Source organism: Panthera pardus, unplaced genomic scaffold, assembly GCF_024362965.1.
Source record: "Panthera pardus isolate Hobbes unplaced genomic scaffold, ASM2436296v1 HiC_scaffold_1, whole genome shotgun sequence".
Lineage (NCBI taxonomy): Eukaryota > Metazoa > Chordata > Mammalia > Carnivora > Felidae > Panthera > Panthera pardus.
In genome coordinates, this window is record NW_026526654.1 from 18,963,557 (window position 1) to 18,983,120 (window position 19,564).

Genomic DNA, 19,564 nt, shown 5'->3' on the forward strand with positions numbered 1-19,564 from the left:
GTTGGGGTGGAGATGGGGTGGCATCCTTCGTGGGGACAGGAAAAACTCCTGTAGCCCCACTCTCCTCTGTGCCTACGGTTTCATGATCTTGGTTTTGACCCCTCTTCCTCCATAACCCTTCCTCTATAATCTGATGGTTCCAGAACAGGAGGAGAGAAAGAAGCCCACAGTCAGCTGCTGCCTACAGTACGCACGTCCGCCATCAACACTAACACCAGCCTCAAAAAGTACACCCTCCAGGCAGCTTGTACATTCCCCTTTGAGTTTAATGACTCTAAACCTCTCCACTCACTGAAGGATAAACAGTTTAGACAAATATACTTTCAACCCTTCATTGATCTCTGGATATATTTCCATCACCCAAAGCAAACAATTTGAAAAGGCATCAAGCACAGAGAGATTTCCTTGTATTGTTTTGTTGTGTTTTGTTTCGAGGAGATGCCTTTGGGTCAATATTTAGTCAACATTTTTTGTTTGTTTGTTTGTTTGTTTTGCGCTTTCTACATTTATGATATTGGAAAGTAAGACCCTGCTCAGAAAGTAATGGCTTTAAAAAGGATGTTCATTTCTTCAAAAGAAACTACTCCTCTTTGTATGAAATTCCGTGTAGGAATGACAGACTGCTACTGATGTTTGGCTTTGTGTTTTCTTCCTGTACCTGTAGCTGGATATGACTTAGCCAAGGCCTGCTCGTGGACAATGTTGATGATTCAATAGCGTATCTAGTAAAACACACACAGACACACACAGACACACACAAAGTGGCTGATTTTTGAAGTCAACAAATATAAACAAGCATACTAATGTTTTCTTTTTTAATTTTTTTAATGTTTATTTATTTTTGCGAGAGAGACAGACAGAGCGTGTGCGGGGGAGGGGCAGAGAGACAGGGAGACACAGAATCTGAAGCAGGCTCCAGGCTCTGAGCTGTCAGCACACAGCCTGACTCGGGGCTCGAACTCACAAACCGTGAGATTATGACCCGAGCTGAAGTCAGACACTGAACTGACTGAGCCCCCCAGGTGCCCCAAGCATACTAATGTTTCAATGCAGATGGGCATCCTCATTCTGTACAATTTCTATAAAAAATTAATATCCGTATTCCAATGATAATGGCATTATGGAAGACCAACTAAAAAATTCTAAGCTTTAGGGCTCTGTGTTTGGAGCTGTACTCAGAAAGAAGAAATTTAGGGGCACCTGGATGGCTCAGTTGGTTAAGCATCCGATTTTGGCTCAGGTTCTGATCTCACTGTCTGTGAATTTGAGCCCCGTGTCCGGCTCTGTGCTGACAGCTCAGAGCTTGGAGCCTAGAGCTTGCTTCAGAGTCTCTGTCTTCTTCTCTCCCTGCCCCTCCCCCACTCACACTCTGTGTGTGTGTTTCTCTCTCTCAAAAAATGAATAAACATTAAAAAAAAAAGAAAGAAGAAATCTAACTCAGGTTAGTCATTCTCACTGCTTTGTTATATGCAGGACACTACCTTCTGATCTGGTAACATTTCTTTTCTTCCCTCCTTCTTCCAACCTCGAAGGCTTATTCCATCCCACCTCCTTTCCTGTTTTCTTTGTCAATCTCCTTCTCCACCATTCCTTCCTTCACTTTTGCTTTTCCCAACAGAGCTCGAACCTAAAGCAAGTGTTTCCAGGAGCTGAAAACCCTTCCTCCCCCGAGAGCCAAACTGGTGCTAGATTCCTCGGGGAGTTGGAATGAGAATGAATTTGTTAAGAGAATAACCGGGGAACAAAGAGGTTGCTTTAAACCCATTGGGTTGTCACCTGACGGCTGTCACTGCATTAGGTTGAAGGCATGGCCTCCTTGGCAGACCACGGCAAGCACAAGGTCTCAAACATAGCGTTCCTGGGAACCAAGGGCAAGCACGGCTGTCTATTAAAATTGAGCCTGTTCCAATTTTCAGCCTTCCTCCAGGAACCACATGTGGTCACAGCATTCCATCTGATTTTATCTCTGGAGTTATGCCAAAAAGCCTCTTTGCACCTGATAGCGTTGGCCTTTGGCGATGGGTAAAGGAACAGCCACTGTCCAGGGGCACAGCCCCACAGCACCTCCTGCTTCAGAAACCCCTACCTCCTATTCAGCCATTCTCTTTGCTTGACTCTGTCTCCTTCAGAAAGATATTTACGTGCTATTCCAGACCCAGGGTAGGCGTTTCATGTCCAGTAGCACCTTGTCTGAAAAGGAGAGGGAGGGGGCTGTCTGTTCTGCTAGGAGGCCGCTGCATTGAAGAAGCTGGTCTGCTCCATGCCATCTAGTTCCACAGAGGGCAGCTCCAGAACATTACTGAGAATCAGGCAAGCTTCCAGAGCCTTCCTGGTGTTTTTCTAGGCACTGGCAGGGAGGAACGTGACAGCCTCCTAGACGGGCCCATATGCACTATGAGAGGAGAATTTTTAAAGTCCTTTCCAGAATTTATACAGAAACATCAACATCAAGGTATCTGAAATGTAATTTATTCATATTCTGTCTCAGAAAAAAAATCTGTTCTGCTTTTCTCGGGCAGTGGGGTGGGTGGGGTGGGGGCAATGGGTGAGATTCTTCTTCTGGAATTTGTTTCTCTGATAAATGTTTGAGCTGGTGGCTCCTTTTCAATTGACTTGCAAATTACAACTTCCATGCAAGCTTAATTTGATATATACTATACATATATATATATACACACACACATATATAAATATATATATATACATACTATACATATATACATATATATATACACATGTGTATATACATATATACACATATATATTGTGAAATATACTATACATATAAATATACTATACATATATATATACTATACATATATATACATATATATATGTATACACACACACACACACACACATATACATGTTTGATTGGAATATTAATGATTTTTAGGCCAAAGAAAATGACACCAGAATTTGGGGATACATATATGCTTTTTTTCCTTTTTTTCATGAAACAAAATATTTATTTCTCTTTGTGTCTTTCTCCCACCCTCAAGCCTCCCCTCCTCCACACACCCATCTACCTAATCTAGCTTCTGAAGTTCCCAAAGTCGTGCTTGTTGGCAGTTCAGATACTTGTGATCACTTTTCCGAGTTCTGGGCTGTGCTACGTCGCAGGTGAACTCAACAATTACCCTTTTGCCTTTTTTTCACTCCATTCATTGCTCATTGTATCTTGTTGCCTTTTCTTCTTTATGCAATTATTAGTTCTGTGTCACTCAGCAATGAGGATATATACAAGCGGCTGAGGCCCTTTTTGCAGGAAAACCTTCCCACGCGTTTCATTTCCTTAGATCCCAAACTTCCTGCGGTTACCTTTCAAGTCTGAAGTCTGGTACAAGCAAGAGTGGTTCCATTCCTGCAAAACGCAGGCGTGTGAAAGGTTGTACGTGCGGCTGTACAGACCATGTGTCAGAACAGGGACCCAGTCCAAGCTCCGGCAGGAGATACTCACCCTTCCCCGAGCACAATATGCCATCTGCTGATTCACACAAACTCTTGCTTTGTTCCTCCGTCATGTTACACTTCCGCGGGTGCTGGCAGAGTGTCCCGAACCAGCCTCTCTCACACACGCAGCGACCACAGGAACACGTGCCGTGGCCTGCGAAGCAATCGCGGGGTGGGGGAGGGGCGGCGAGAGGGGGAGGTGGGTAAATATCCAGCTGAATCACAGTTTTTAAGAAAGAAATATGCAAACCATAGGACCTCATTTCCTGTCAAGCGAACGTGCTTTCCTTTATACAGACTCAATTTGGCATGTCATTGTTGAAAAGAACTCCACAACGGAGTTCCGGATTAACATACTACATTTGAATGCAGCATAGGAGATGGACCAAGAAAGAAAGAAACCTTGAGACAATTTAAAATGGAGTTTCATCAACCTTTCTTGGTACCAAATGCTTCCTCATTTGCATTTTTGTCAGTACGACGTCTCGGTGCGTTTCCTAATTGTACACACCAGGGATGTCCAGACCAGCTTGCAAGGCTGGTCACGTCACCATCGCTTGCTGCATTTATTGACTGCTTTCCTATTGTTTACTAATAAAAAACAAAAGGTTAACTTCCAGGGGAATGGCTTATGGCCATATTACTTTGTGTACCTCTCCCCTTACTAAGAAGAACAGATGTTAGTGTAAGTAGATTTATGGTACAGATGTTAAAAACAGCCTGAGGCTTTGACTCCTGTCTGGGAATTTTTTTCCACTTGTTTTTGTCATTGGCTCCCAGTTCTGGGGATGTTTGTCTTGGGGTGTGTATACAACACCGTATTTATGACAGTCATACACCGGCATAGAAGTCTGTCTAATGGCCGCCAACACCCCCATTACACTGTCACATCGTCCCCTTTTAATTTCTTATTTCCAACCAATGCTTTATTCTTTTACCTATATGCACATCACCTTACAGCCAGATCTCCAGACAGAACCACCAAAAAACTATATGTCTGGCAAAATTTTACTGATTATGAACGGAGCATTTTGCTAGGTACCAGGGCATACCAAATCAAGCACGGCAGTGATGACAGGTAGTTTGAACTGCTACACAGTTTAAGGTATACGCTTGGCATTCATGGGCACTTTCTTCTTTAAAAAGTCTCTCCTAGAGTGGTTTTCATGACATTGGACGCCCCCGTCTCCTTCCAACACTTCTCTTTTGCCCATTTTTCCACATTTTTTCCCCTAATCCCATTGATGTGGGTGTTCCCTGATTGTCTCTTCTATTTATTTTAATTTTATTAAATTAAATTAAATTAAATTAAATTAAATTTTTATTTTCATTTATTTACTTTTTGAGACACAGAGACAAAGTGAGTGGAGGAGGGCAGAGAGAGAGGGAGACAGAGTATATCCCAAGCAGGCTCCACGCTACCAGCGTAGAGCCCGACATGGGGTTTGAACTGACGAATTGTGAGATCACGACTGGAGCCAAAACCAAGAGTCGGATGCTTAACCGAGCCACCCAGGCACCCCGACTGTCTATTCTTAACCTTCTTTTCTCTTTCTCTGATCTCTCTTTTGAAAAAGTCATAAATCACAGGCTGTCAGATAACTGCAATAATTACTGGGCTATATCTCCAGCCTCTAAATTCCTCCTAAAGGCCACTCCCATGATTCTTACTCTGTATTCCACTAGTATCCAAACTGATACTTCTAGACTTGCATATGCAATTTTCTTTCCCACACTTGCTCTTCTGTTTTGCATATTTCTTTCAGTGGCACAACCCTGCTTCCAGTTACCCAGTTCGAAACGTTTTGAATCACATTTGAATCTCTCTTACTCCCCTCTTCTAAAGAGTTGCCAGAACCTGTTGAAACTACCTTCCAAAATGTCCACCATGTCACCATCATCAACCTTTGAGAGTACCTTCTATCAGGTCACTCTCCAACATTTGTGCTCCCCGCTCCCCACAGCACGAGTCTACTCACATACAGCCTTGAGAACCAGCCCCATGCAGCTTCCTAATGCTTGTGGGATGAAGGTCACCTACTTTAGTCTTGCTTATGTTTGAGGTTCCTGAAACACACCCAACTTTTCCAACCTCATTCTCTCTCTCTCTCTCTCCTCTTCTCCCCTTTCATGCACTTCACCATTTGAACTGATCTGCTCATTGTCCCTGTACATTTCCAGGGCTTTTCTGACTTCTTGCATTTGTTGAGATGGGAATCCATTCTTCCAACCTGACACAGCCTGCTCCTGATAAATTTCAAAGCTCAGGGAAGGTGACTACACCTTTGTGAAGATTTTTCTAAGGTCACCAAGTAAAGTTCATCTTCTCCTCTGAATTTCTATACTACTTTATTTTTCGCTTCTATTGTGGAACAGTGTCTTCCACTTTGCGATACCCAGTTATGTATCAAATAAACCCATTACTTGACTGTGAATTCCTTGAGAATAGGAATCACTTCTGATTCATCACTGCAATCCTTCAGAGTCCAAGCACACTGCCTTAGACATAGTGGATCCTCAAAAAAAAAACAAACAAACAAAAAGATCTTCTAGATTGAAATAATTTGTTTTTTTTTTTTAAATCTCCTTCTCATTCCCTCACCTCCACCCCCAAATCCCAAATTAGAACTATAAACTGAATCCAGGACATTATTATAGGCCACTGAAGGACAATGGACAGTTTTTGGATGGCTGTTCTACTTTTGTGTTCAGTAGGGTGGAGTGAAGTTAGAGAATTGGTGCCCCCTAGGAGCTACATACACAAAAAATAGTTACTAAATTGATTATATCTTGACTTCACCAATAAAACAAAAGTCCGCTTAAAGTGAGATCTATTTAAGATGTTCAAAAAAATTGTCCATCTCTGGAGGCAGATAACCTGGGATACAAAAAATTGAGAAAGAGCTTCTGTGGACCACGGACATCAAGCTATGGACTTTCCAAATGCTCTTGCTTCTTACTGACCCTGGGCTAGTAGGAATTACCATCAATTGGACATAATTGGAATCATTTAATCCCTATTGCAGAGAAAGCCATTTTCCCTTTAACTTAGGATATCACTGAGAATAACTAAATGGCTCCTCACAGCAGGTAATTTAATGTAGAATTTATATTCAAGGAAATAGGAGATTGTTTTTCATTTATTAGCCCATTCATGACATCCTTCTGCAAAATTAAGTTGGCATCTAGCCCAGACAATGGTCAGAATGCATTGGTATTCAAATGTTTTGCTTTGCCATCTACATGGCTTCTCTTTACTTAAAAATTTTGAAAACCTTTCAATAAAAAATTTTTTAATAAGCTTTAATAACATAGGCATCCATTCAAGAAACTACCGGGTACCAGGCACCATACTAGCTCCACTCTCATGGTTCCTATAGCCCACAAGGGTAGAAAACAAGGACCAACAAACAAATGCATTGGAGCTATGGGACAACTAAAAAGGACACTACTGTATTCAACAGTGAGAACACTGTTAACTGGAGTAGTCAGAGAAGAGCTCTGTGACACCCAAGGGATGACACAAAGCCAGAGAGGAAAGCTAATGTTCTAGGAAAGCTAATGGAAAGTTCTTGGAATAAGAAAGAGCTTGGCATGTTATAGGCAGTGAAAAAAAGGTCAACGTGTTCGAAGAAAATTGAGTAAGAAAAAATGGAATAAATAGCAAAGCTGGAGAAATGTTCAGGAATGAGAGCATAGGAAATTATTTGTTCTTGGTAAAAAGTTTCAATTCTAAGAGGGATGAGAAATCATAGAAGGGTGCTATGCGAGAGAGTGAGATGATATAACTCACAATCTGCAAATTCAATTTGGCAGCTGTGTGAGAGAGGTTAAGGTGTGTTGGGAGGCACGGAGTGTGGGGAAAGCGAGAGGATGTTGCAGTGGTCCAAGTGAAAGGTGACAGAGGTGGTGTCAGTACTAATGGAGAGAGGTAGACAGAGATCCACTTTGGTGGCAGGTGCCTATTGGATTGGACGTGGCGGGTGAGAAAGAAAGGACTAGTTTTCTAGCTAGAGAAATATTATAAACAATGATGCTATTTGTTAGATATGGAAACTGCGGGACGGAGAGGTTGGGAGCAGAAAATCCGTTCTGTTTTGAATCTTGTGTGTCTGAGATACTCTGAAGACAACTATGTAGAGAGGTCAAGTAATCAGATGACACAAATCTGGTACTCAGAGGACAGGTTAGGGCTAAGCTTATACATTCTGGACTTGCCAAACATAGATGGCACTTAAAGCTCTGAAAGTTCATGAACCCATCTAGGAAGAAATAAATCTTGGGAAACTCCCATATTTAGGGCTAGGGTAGAGGAGGTGAAGTCAGACAAGTAGGAACATCTAGGAAAGAAGGAGGAAAACGAGATGATTTTATAAAATGACAAAGGAAAGTATTCCATAAAGGAGGCCTACTGAGTGCAATGTTCCTGAAAACTGAGAGTTAAAAAAAAAAAAAGACCATAATAGTAGTTTCAGTCAGATTTTGCCGGACCAACTGTACCACGCTGTCGCTTAGGCTCGTAAATGAAACACCTAGCAGTGGCAGATGTACTGGAGTATCGTGCACACCTTTCAGTAAGAACATGCCTGCCGGGTGGCAGAATCCATAATGGTAAGTTATCTTCATATAATAAATGTATAGTGGGTCATTCTAGAATGAACCTTAGAAAGATCCAGCCTAATAAACCATATGAAGTACACTAAATTGGCCTCCACTTGACTTCTCAAGTCTTCACATAGGTGAGTAATTTTCCATTGGACTTTCACTTTGAGAGCCATTCACCTCTCCCAGATGCTTACCTCCTTGCATCTGGTATCCTCATCCTTGCTTCTTCTTCCTATTCTCTTCCCTTCTCTCACCAAGGATGCTCTAGACCTGTGTCGCCCAGTATAGTAGTCACTAGTCACACATGACTGTTTGAGTTTATTAAAGTAAAATTTAAAATTCAGTTTCGCAGGTGCATAAGTCACATTTCAAGTGCTTGGTAGCCACATGTGGCCAGTGGCTCCTGTGTTGAATGACACAGATACAGAACATTCCCATTAGCTTTGAAAATTCTATCGGACAGTGCTGCTCTAGACAAAGACCTTTCCCAGTGAAATTCATTGGCTCTGAGATACATTTCCTTAAACCACAGCAATGATGTTTCTCAATTAGGAAACGGACCCAGGAGTGGATCTCTTTGCATCAAATACTACATATTGCCTGCCCCATATGCTTTTCCCCTTGTTAATATTAGGAGGACACTCATTTTTTTTCAGGGAGGTGATAATATGCCCATCTGAAAATGTTTGATTACCCAGGCTCCTTTTGACCTAGGACCTACCTCTAATAAGTGAGATACAAGAGAAAATCCCTTCCTAGTTTCTAGGATAGCTGCTGTCCTCCAAAGAAAACCCGATGGGACACAGCCAGCATGTATGTGTCCTTTGGTCTTTGCCCTTTTCTCTCTCCCCTTTTTCTTTCCCTAGTTGATAGACACACAGGAGGCTTTCTCTGAGCATGACAATAAAAGTCACACTGGAAGGGCAGAAGTGAATACAGAAGGTGTGTGGGACATTGATGGCTTTCGGGTAGTCACCTCCTTATCTATCTCTGCAGTAACTTAAGATGCAAATCGCACTGCGACCCCTAGCTACGAAAGGCTTGGCTTGAGTCAGTGGGTGGAGGCCTTTGCCAATGTGAGCAACCCAGCAGTGCCTGGGGGTCGCCACGTTCATATTCTCGGCGGTATGCTCTCTAATTTGCAGCTCTGAACTAAACAACTCCCAGGAGAAATGTGAACTGATTGTGTAATTAAGAGGTGGCTCTTCATTACCCCTTCTTGTTCTTCAACTGGACTCATGGGCAGCATTTATTCCAGGAGCACAGAGGAAAGAAGGAAAGCAATAAGCAGTCCATTTCTTATTCTCATCCTGGGTAAATGGAGGACAGGAGGGAGGTCTCTGATTAAGCTTATGCTCGGCTAAGACAATTAGACACACCTGAGCCAATGCGTGGATATATATTTTGTTTATGAAATCCTAAAGTCATAATCCACTAAAAAGTGAGCAATACTTAGGGACTATCACCCTGGACTCAGCATTTTTGTTTTTCTTTTCAGTAGTGACTTATTTGATTAAAAAAATCCGTGCATTTACAGATCACACACAATTTTTATTGTTAATAAAGATGTTTTGAGAAGGTCTACATGTGGTCTATGATCATTGAACATGACTAACCAATAATTTAGTTAAATGAAGAATGGTCTTACTTCATACTGATTTTCCGCTTGCCAGTCATTTTCAGGTCGTGATTTTGGTGTAATCAAAACGGAACCGCTTAAAATTATGTAATTACTTACATTCACCTTCAGGTACAATTGCTAATTTACCCCAGCCTACCAGAACTGGTTTAATCCTCTCCAGCGTTATTGTTAGGAGGGGATAAACAGTGTTAGTTATTATTTCTCAGGTGCATGCTGATTAGGTAGGTTTACGGATGTGTTTGATTTTACTTATTCCTTGTTTGCTAAAATACTCAGGCAGTCCCTGCTTTGCTCTCTGGCCACACACTGGCTGCACAGGGTTCTAGTTCATTCCTCCCCATGAAAGACCGTGTGAACTATAGCTCTGTGTCTGGTAGTGCACTGAGAAAATGACCCGAATTAGTGATTCTGCTTCATTCTCCTCTGAAGCCACACCAGAGGGATGATGTTAAGGAGTTTCACGTACTCATGGTAGTAATATTTGTCAACCACTGGCTGCCACAGCATGGGGAAGCTAAAAGCTTTGAACACATAGCCTTCACTCCTCTGAGGCACAGGACTGCTGATTCATATGATGCCAACTTCCTTCCAAAACCTCCGTAGCTAATGCTTTATGATAGCCAAGACAGACATGTTGTTTTCTCCTGTTCTGAAGATGGACGTTTCAATCTTTCACTCTCCACCTAGTACCCAGGGCGTGCATTGATGCCTTCCTGGCATGTAATACCAGTCACGTTTCATTCTTTATGTCCCCTTCTCATCATAAAGCCAATAGGTGGGCATTATAATCCTTACCATACATGAGTGTACCAAGGCAGAGAGACCAAATAACCTGCCCAAGTTACTACAACTAGTAGGAAATGGAGCCAGAATCCAATTCCTGGTCGGTCGAGTATGAAGTTCACATTCAGCTTGCTGTGTGGCACTGCTCACTTAGCTTCCAAGAAAATGGTGACCTCTTTCACTTAAATTTTCCTTGAAAAAATGCAGCAGAGTGCACGCACACACACCATAGATTGTGGACTTTCTCCAGACAAAATATCAAAATACCCACAGAAGATTCATAAACCAAGATTTTTTAAAAAGTTCTACCCCTCCAAAAAAAATGTAGAAATACAACAAAAGATTCCCAGATATCATTTTCGAAGGATGGACTTATGAGTGATTTTTATTTTGTCCTTTATATTTTAGTTTTTTTAAAGGTTGAAAAATAAAAAAAGCAAAGTGAAATATTTAATAATGTCTTAACATCTAAAGATGAGCAAAATAAAATAAACAAAGTGAAGTAATTTATACCATAAATGATAAATGAGTAGTTTGAAAAAAATCCTTCCCAAGGATGGATTAAAGAGCAGTAGAGAAGAGTTCTGATGTAAGAAAATGAAACAGTATATTTCTTCCACATGTCAAATATTTTTTCATCTCTGTGCCTTCACTTAGCTTTCCCAGACCCAAAATGTTCTTCACACCCAAGCTTCATACATCTAAATATTTGCTGTTCAAGGCCCCAGTCAGATGTTCATTCCAACTTGAAGAATTCTCTGATTTCAAACTGAGATCTCTCTGTCTCTCTCTCTGTCTTTCTCTCTCTCTCTCTCTCCCTGCCCACCGCTCCCTCCCTTATTTGTGGTTCTCTTAATTTCTAATTTATTCAAAGAAAAAAAACTTTTTGATATCTTAATCCTAAGCTTGAGGATACAATAATTAGAGACAGAGAGAGAGAGAGAGAGACTTTCATTACACCCATGGGAAGTGTACACATTTGAAGAAAAGACACATAAGCACACTTACAATGACATGTCACGATGTTATAATAATGAAGGTATTGCAGTATGGAGGAAGTCTAGAATAATTTCAGAAAGGTTCTCTAAAGGAGATAATTTGGAAGACTGATGGAAGAATAGAAGAATGACGAGGAGTTGTTCCAGAAGAAGCAAAGATAAGGAATATGATGTCAGGTAAAAGGGACAAAGTCATAACACATCCAAAATTCTCCATCTCCATGGACCTCCATGAAGAAATCATTGTTTTAAAATGAGATGAAGACAATTGGTGCCACAAAAGCGTTGTCTCCTTCCCCCCATCCAATTACTCGAATCAGAAACTTGGGATTCATACTTGGGATTCATCCTTGAACCTACCCCGCTCTCACTCACATCCTTTAATCATGGGCTTCTGTAAATGCTGCTCAGACTCCTGGGGCAGTGGAGGTCCGTCTAAGCATTTGGCTGACACTCAGCACCAATCTCCCAGGAAGGAAACGGGTCAGGAACCCCATCCTGGCAGCAGGATGGTACCAGGCTTTCCTCTCCATGCCAGTCCTTGAGCAATTCATGAGGGTGACAGCTCAATATAGCGGTGTGGGGATTTCCTTCTCTTCGGATAACACAGCCCAGATGTCCAGAGATGAGATCCATACTGCACAGGTGCTGAGGCTTCCCTGACTTAGAGGAAGCCTTATGTCCCAGAGGAGCCAAAACCTCTCCTAATGATTCCTTGGGCATAAGCTCCCAGAAATCCCACGAAGGAATGACATCCCCATCAGACATTCATAGTTGAGTCATAATCCCTCCCAAATTGGTTGAAATTTATTAATCGTAGGTCACTATTGCCATGAGAAGTGTTTTCTGGTAACCCTGGCACACACCATTTTCATCTGTTTCCAGGGAACCCAAGCCAGGAGCTTGAGGGTCAGCATCTCTTGTAGCAAAGTAAGGGTTTGGCAGCCTGCTGTCCACATCTAATACTGTCGCCAGTACTAGCAAGTTTTTCCATCTGTACTGTCCCCTGCCTGGCTGAACCGCCTTCACCTCTCTCCAGGTCTCCTCTCGGAAACATCTCCACCCGCCAGCTTTTGCGAACAAACTCCTCCCAGCGATCTACGCTTCACCCCACAGCTAGAGGTACTTTTTCACTGCAGGAGTCATGTTACTGCCTTGTTTAAACCTCTTCGATGGCTTCCTATCATCCTTTGATGGAAGCCTCAAATCATTAATATGGTTTTCAAAACATGTTGCACCCTTCCCCACTTTGCATTCCAATCTCCAACCAGCCAGGGTTTCTCTCTGGTTCTCAAATGTTCCTGGAATACATCACTCTCGCTTTATCCACAGATGCCCCGCACGTGCTGTTCTCTGTGACTGTTTGTGTCACATCTGCCGCCAGCACCTGGCTAAGTTGTATGCAGCCTATTATAAGTATGGTGGTTGTCACATTCGGTTGATTAATACATGTGAAGCACATACTGTGCACCATATAGTGTTACCCAGATATGGAGGCAATAGAGTCTATGGTTACAGCCCCCGATTATGTATATTCCCACTGAACCCATGGCTCTCCTTTCAGCAGGACCCAATTCATTGTCATTCCTTTGTCAATGTCTGCCCTTCAAATTTAATTGTAAGCCCCAGCAGACTCACCACCGAATCTCCAGTGCTGGCAAATAGTGGAGGCTCAATAAATATTTGATGAATTAATGAAGAAATAAATGATAACTTCAGCTTCAACCAGGCAGAGGTTGGAAGAATTTCCATATGAAAACATTTAATTAGAGTTTGAAAAGAAGAGTCTGAAGCTGAGGAGAATGGAGCAAAGAAATCACCTGGAGAGACTGTCCTGAACATCAACGTGGGAGATGCTGAGATCGCTCAAGGGCAACACACAGCAAGTAGAAAGACATCCAGGAGCCACTTCAAGGGAAATATAAGATTTATTGGTAGGCTCTGGGAGAAGAACAAGGGAAAGAAATAAAGTGGTTATAAGAGAAGTGGGAGAAGAAATGGGTAGGACAGGGGTCTCCGAGGCTCAGAGGGGAGACCATTTCAATGGGGGCTTTAGAGTACCCACAACTCTGTGTTTACACCTGGTCACATGCTGGGAGAACTGAAAATCACCAAGGATGTGCGTGACTAGGACTTATCATAACCTTAGGGAGAGTCAGTTATGTGGAATCGTTGAGGATAGACCAAGTTTACATGGGTTTAACACTGAACCAAGAGGAATGCTGTAAGTTTAGAGGCCAGAGGGGATGGTATCAAGGAGATAAAATTACTTAAGGGCATGTGTGGGTTTGAAGGGCAGAGCAGGGCTTTACAGGGAATAAGCATGCAATGAGTATTTGCTGACTCAATTACTGTGATGTGCTATATACATGATAAGAGGGGTTTCACTAGGATAATGGATATTTTTAGATAAGACTGAGAAATACAGAAACTTTGGTAATGCATACTGTGACCCGAGGAACCCCAATGGCCAGTGTCTTGTTAATTATGCTCTTCCATGCTTGGGAAAATCTATGAGAAGCTCCCCCACAGAAGCTGCACTGCTGAGTGAGAGCCACTAAAAATATGGCGGCCACTTTGATTTGGTAGCTCAGTGTCAAGTGTGAGGAGAAAGACGGCTTTATGCAAAAAGTAGACAGGAGAAAACATTCATTCTGTCTAAAACGGAACATCAGAAAGTCACAGTTCTGAATAATAAACTGATCTTACAAAAGGCATTAATAAGCAAACATGGAGCCCTGTTACACATCCCTTAGGGTTTACTGTAGTCCACAGCAGAAACTTCTGCCTGAGTTTGTTATGTGTGCCATTCTCTTTATATGTATCTAACACCAGTAATAATACATGATGTGTGCATATGTAAGTGTATGCCATACATATATACACTTATATGCTGGCTACTTTATCTGCATTAACTCCACTAATGTTATCGTAACTCTACAAAAGAGGTATATTATGATTATCACTTTATAAGTGAGAAGTAGAGGTTATGTAAACCGTCTCAAGTAAAATCGTTCGTAAGTGGCAGAGCCAGGGCTGGGGAAAAAATGCTCCCATCTGTAGTCTTGACTGCTTCACCGTATTGCCATTTATATTTCTTAATATTCAAGTACATTTGCATTTGCATGAAAAACACAGGAACTTGTGATCGCCTCATCCACTGGTTTAGTATGCTGTATACTTTAGTACCAAAGTTACCACAGGTTCAAACATGTCAATTAATGTCATGTCTCTTGTATTTTCTTTCCAGAGAAGAGCGGAGACAGAGATGAAATTCAAGACTATGATAACCAAGGCTCAAGTAATTCCTCCCCTAAAGCAGTGCTCCGACAATAAAAGAATTAAAATCACAGTACCTTTATTAGCTGTCCTAAAGAAATCCCACTTTGAGCCCACGCGCAAAGCTGCGGTGGGAGGTAATATTCCCAGTGAGAACATGAATTACAGCTGATTCTCATTATTTGAAAATTCTGTATTTGAGAATTTGCTTACTCACTGAAATGTATTTGTATCCCTGAAATCAATACTCATTAAAGTTTTCCAGGTCATTTGAGCACACAGGCAGAATGGTTCACGTTCTCAGCTAAGGCCAAAGAAGATCACGCTTTGCCTCTTGTGTTAGCTCTTACACTGTAAAGAAGTGTCCTTTCTGCAGTGTATTTAGGGCTATGCTTTTCACATTTTCATGCTTTTTGTTGATGATTTTGATGTTTGAGATGTCCCCTAAGTATAGTGCTGAAATGCCTCGTGTACCTAAGGGCAAAAAGGCTGTAATGTGCCTTACGGAGAAAACACCTGTCACATAATCTCTGCTCAGGCGTGAGTCATAGGGCTGTTGGCCATGAGTTCCATATTAATGAATCAAGTATGCATTATACAAGGTCTTTAAACAGAAATAAACATAATACAATGGTATCTATCGATCTGTTGATGAAAAATCCTCTGACCAGAGGCAGGAAGTTGGCCCCGTATTTTTCTTAGGAGCAATGATTCAGTATTTGCTAATTCAGTGTTCACGGAAACTTGATAGACTATAGCTACCATGAATGAGAAGACCAGACAGTGCCTTGTTGGGGAATACTAAACAGAGTGTGTGTGTGGGCTGTGAGTTATATGTAGCTTTTCTAGCTGTATGTTACTTAGGATAAACATGAGTAGGCCATTGATGGGGAAATCTCTCCCTCTCCGTCCTGGAACTATCCCTCTCCAAACAATAGGATTGACCATCCAGAGTAAAGACTCAAGTAAATGACAAGAAAAGCAGAAAACACACTGACTTGTATGTATAAAGATGCATGCAGAAGTCCTAGTGAAGAAATGGTGGCAGAATTTAATGTCCCACACTGTCAACTGGGCTGGTCAGCTCAAGGAGCTTTGATGAAGCAGAAGAAGGAAGGAAAAACAAGTCATTGTTACCTAAAGACAATCTTTTAAAATACCAGTATTACCCAACCCTAAATCTCTCAAGGACATTATTCACATATGAAAGTGAAATTATGAATAACATACAATATTTTCAAGGGAAATGTCCAAGAATTGTTTTCCTTTACATACTTGAAAGGTATTCGGAAATCTTTGGTGGATAAAGTGTTTTTAATAAGATTTAAAATATGAAATTAAATGCATAGGTGATTTTTTTTTAGATCTGGTTTTTACAATTTAAGAAAAAAGCACTGAGACGATGCATCCAATTATAGATTATAGTGATCAAAGATACTATGCATATCTGGCTGCTACGTGCCTGCTGCTGGCTGGGCTGTGCTCTTCTTTTGAGCACACGGGAGCAGCAGCAAAGTTCTGTCCAAACTCAAAAATGCCTTTGTCCTCTGATAATTAAGTTCCATGATACCATCTCTATTCGGTGAGATCAACCACCTAAGAATTAATTTCTCACTGTGTGAGTAAGGATCTTCCAAGTTGTAACCAAGGCTATAGCAGGAAGATAAGGGGTGTTAGCATGTCTACAGCTATTGTCTAATCTACTGTGTTACATCCTGTATCAAGAAAGGCTGGATCGGATGGTTGGCAGAATCTAACCAGTATTGAAGAATAAGACTGTGCTGGTTTGTCTGCTGCACTATCCAGAGAAGACACTCAGGCCACCTGGCATGAGTGGTCTGTTCCTTTGGCAGATGTATTTTGGCAGCCGCAGCTGGGCCCACCAATATCATCCTTACTGTTCTGGGGACTTCCACCCGGTGCCACCTGGGGTTCTCGGCCCCAAGGGTGTCTCTAGCCAGAGAAGACTGCTCTGAGATCATGCGTGTACCTTTGAGGCGTACTGGATGTGGCAGGCGAGCTCATGGCTCCTAGAAGCAGTCCTCGACCAATGACTGATGGAAAAATCAGAGTTGTGTGCTTCACTTGGGCTCCCAGAGGTTCATCCCCTGTCCTTGGATGAAGCTACAGTTGACCGCCGTGGTAACTGGATTGATAACACCATCGTAACTGACTGCCTTCCCTCACCCACTCTCCTACAATGTATCCTTCACCTTTTCAATACATTCCTTGCATTCAAATCCTTATCTCTGAATCTTACTTCCCACTGAGTTCCCCTACAAAGTGTTCTAGTCTCCAGCACAATTACATTTCTCGTTGGATGTCAAGTAACTGGTATCCTGGTTTATACATTGGTGTTTTACTAGTTTAGCTAGTGAAAATCAGTTTTCCCGGGGGCACAGATAACTCTGGGCAGATGGACAAAATACAGAGAGTATAGACAAGCAGAGTCAAGTATTAGTGTAAAAAATTACTTTGTGAGATGTTCTCTCACTTACCTAACACATGTTTGATTTCATCTAGCAGGGAGTTATACAGATTTGTTGTCATCTTTGATTTCCTCCCCAAAGTTGTAGAGAGAGATGCACTGGGGGGAGGGGGCCTATAATTTATGGGTATGTAGATGCAATAGGTTTCTACAATATCAGCCATTTCAACCAAGTTACTGAGGCAGATGGGCAGGGAGACCCATGTGAGATAGACGCTCCATGTCAGAGATATGACAATGCTAATAATAAGAGCAAAGATGTGTATGTGGCTCTTTGTAGGGGCTTTAGATACCACTGTAAGAACTAAATGAGTTAGGGAGCACTTGGGTGGCTCAATCGGTTAAGTGTCCAACTCCTGATTTCGGTTCAGGTCATGACCTCACAGTTCATGAGTTCAAGCCCCATGTCGGGCCCTTCTCTGACAGCTCAGAGCCTGGTTGGGATCCTGTCTCCCTCTCTCTCTCAAAAATAAATAAAGATTCTTAAAAATAATAATTAAATGAGTTAGTAAACATAGAGCACTTACCAGAAAAATAAAAAGACTATAATCAATTTAGATATTTCTGGTAACTGATACCAATGACGAAAAAAAAATCTAAACTAAAAATAATATTGCCAAAAAGTCCAAACAGTTTGATGTCACCCTGGGGAAAACTGTGGTATCGAGAAAGATCTGTGAACTGAACGTCAGAGCCCACATCCTGGGTTCTGCCACTTTTTAGTTTTGGGACACTGACACCTCTAACCTCACTCCCTGTCGCATCTGTGAATTGCAGAAAGCAGGAGCAATCTCTGGGGCTGTGCAAGGGCCTCTTCCCTTGGCTCACAGAGAAAGAAAAGAACAAAGGATGTTTGTTCAAATCACCAGTGTGTTATAGTTGGTCAGAGAGAGAACAGAGAGAAAGACACACAGGGATGCCAGGTAGATGGCATCCCCGCCTTCAGTGAGCTGTCCGTGCATTTTGGTTTTTTCCTGATAATAGCACCCAATCACATTACAATCATTATCTGCTGGTTCTGGACACCTGCACGGAGCTGCAGTCTGCAGGCATCATCTCTACAACATGAAGTTTTGCAAGACTGAAACCGGACAATGAGGGTTGGCTCCATCCCCTTGGCTGCACGAAGCTCGGGTAGACACTGTCACGTTCGCCCTCAAGGACCCTCATTTGTGCTGCACTCCCTCTGCTGCCTGGCCTCTCCCTAGGTCCCCCTTGCTCTGAAGATTATTACCTTCGGTGAGCTCCTGTTGGGTCTCCCAGCCATCATGGAAATGGAATGTCTATCTTCTGTGCTTTTGTAAGTAGAGTGTGATTTTACCACCACGTTTGCAGGTAATACATGCTTCCCCTACCAGTTTTTATTAGCAGAGCAAGAAACGTCATTTCTCACTGAGCAGGTGCAGCAAAACCTGTCACTATCTTCACAAGATTTAGCATAATCTCAATGACCTTTTGTGACCAGCAGGCTGCGTATTTTCACATATCCCTAAGTCAAGAGTCCAAGAAAATAAAGATCATTACAAACCGAATTGTATAATGCTTTTAGGTTTACTTGTATATTGCCTTCAGGTTATCTTATCTTCTTTTTTAACAGAGTTTCCTTCTGTTAAAAAAAAAAAAAAAGGAGAAGAAGAAGAAGAAGTAGGGTAAGAAAGGCAGGCAAAGCTGGCCGCGAAGCTGTGAGAAGTGCTTACCCCCACAGACCGTGCCGTCCAGGCCTTCACAGCGGCGGCCGTCGCATTCACACGTCTTGCCGTACACCCTGGGGTCTCCCGGAGGGTAGCAGGTGCACTTGCCACATTCGCATTTACCTGCAAAACGCACAGGGAGGGCACACTTGTTAGGAGGGTCATGGAATCGGCCAGGCTTCCAAAGGATACAGACAACTAACACACCATGAAGCCTGTTCCTGCTGCGCCTGGAAATAGTTCCACAGATAATTTTCTTACCGCCTCCGGCAAGACCAAGGCCAAGTGCCGAGGAGGCCGGGAGCTGGAGTGATGCTTTTGTTTCGTTCGGTTTTCAAGACGAATTCTCTTATTAAACCCTCTGGGCGTTTCATCTTCCACTTAGTCTGATGATACCAAATCATACATATTTTGACATAACTTAGGATAACGTTGTCATTTAAAAAAAATATTTTATGTATTGTTACTGGGGCTCTATCGGCCACATAAGCAAACGATGTTCATAGGTACATTTTGAGGTGATGTTTTTTGACAATTGGGCATCAATTTTGTAATTCAGAGAACTCATTTTAACAGGGACCACGTATCAAAGTGCACGACCTTAATACCAGTATTATTCTTGACT

General features: G+C 42.1%; 1 protein-coding gene across 1 annotated transcript in view; it reads right to left on the reverse strand.

The window, feature by feature from the left end:
- Nucleotides 1–19,564, reverse strand: part of ITGBL1 (integrin subunit beta like 1) — a 206,168-nt gene that overhangs the window by 5,558 nt on the left and 181,046 nt on the right. The window contains exons 8-9 of the mRNA XM_019443947.2: nt 18,946–19,062; nt 3,461–3,607 (exon numbers count right to left, since the gene is read on the reverse strand). Of these exons, the coding sequence (XP_019299492.1) occupies nt 3,461–3,607; nt 18,946–19,062 (264 nt within the window). The remainder of the gene's footprint in view (nt 1–3,460; nt 3,608–18,945; nt 19,063–19,564) is intronic.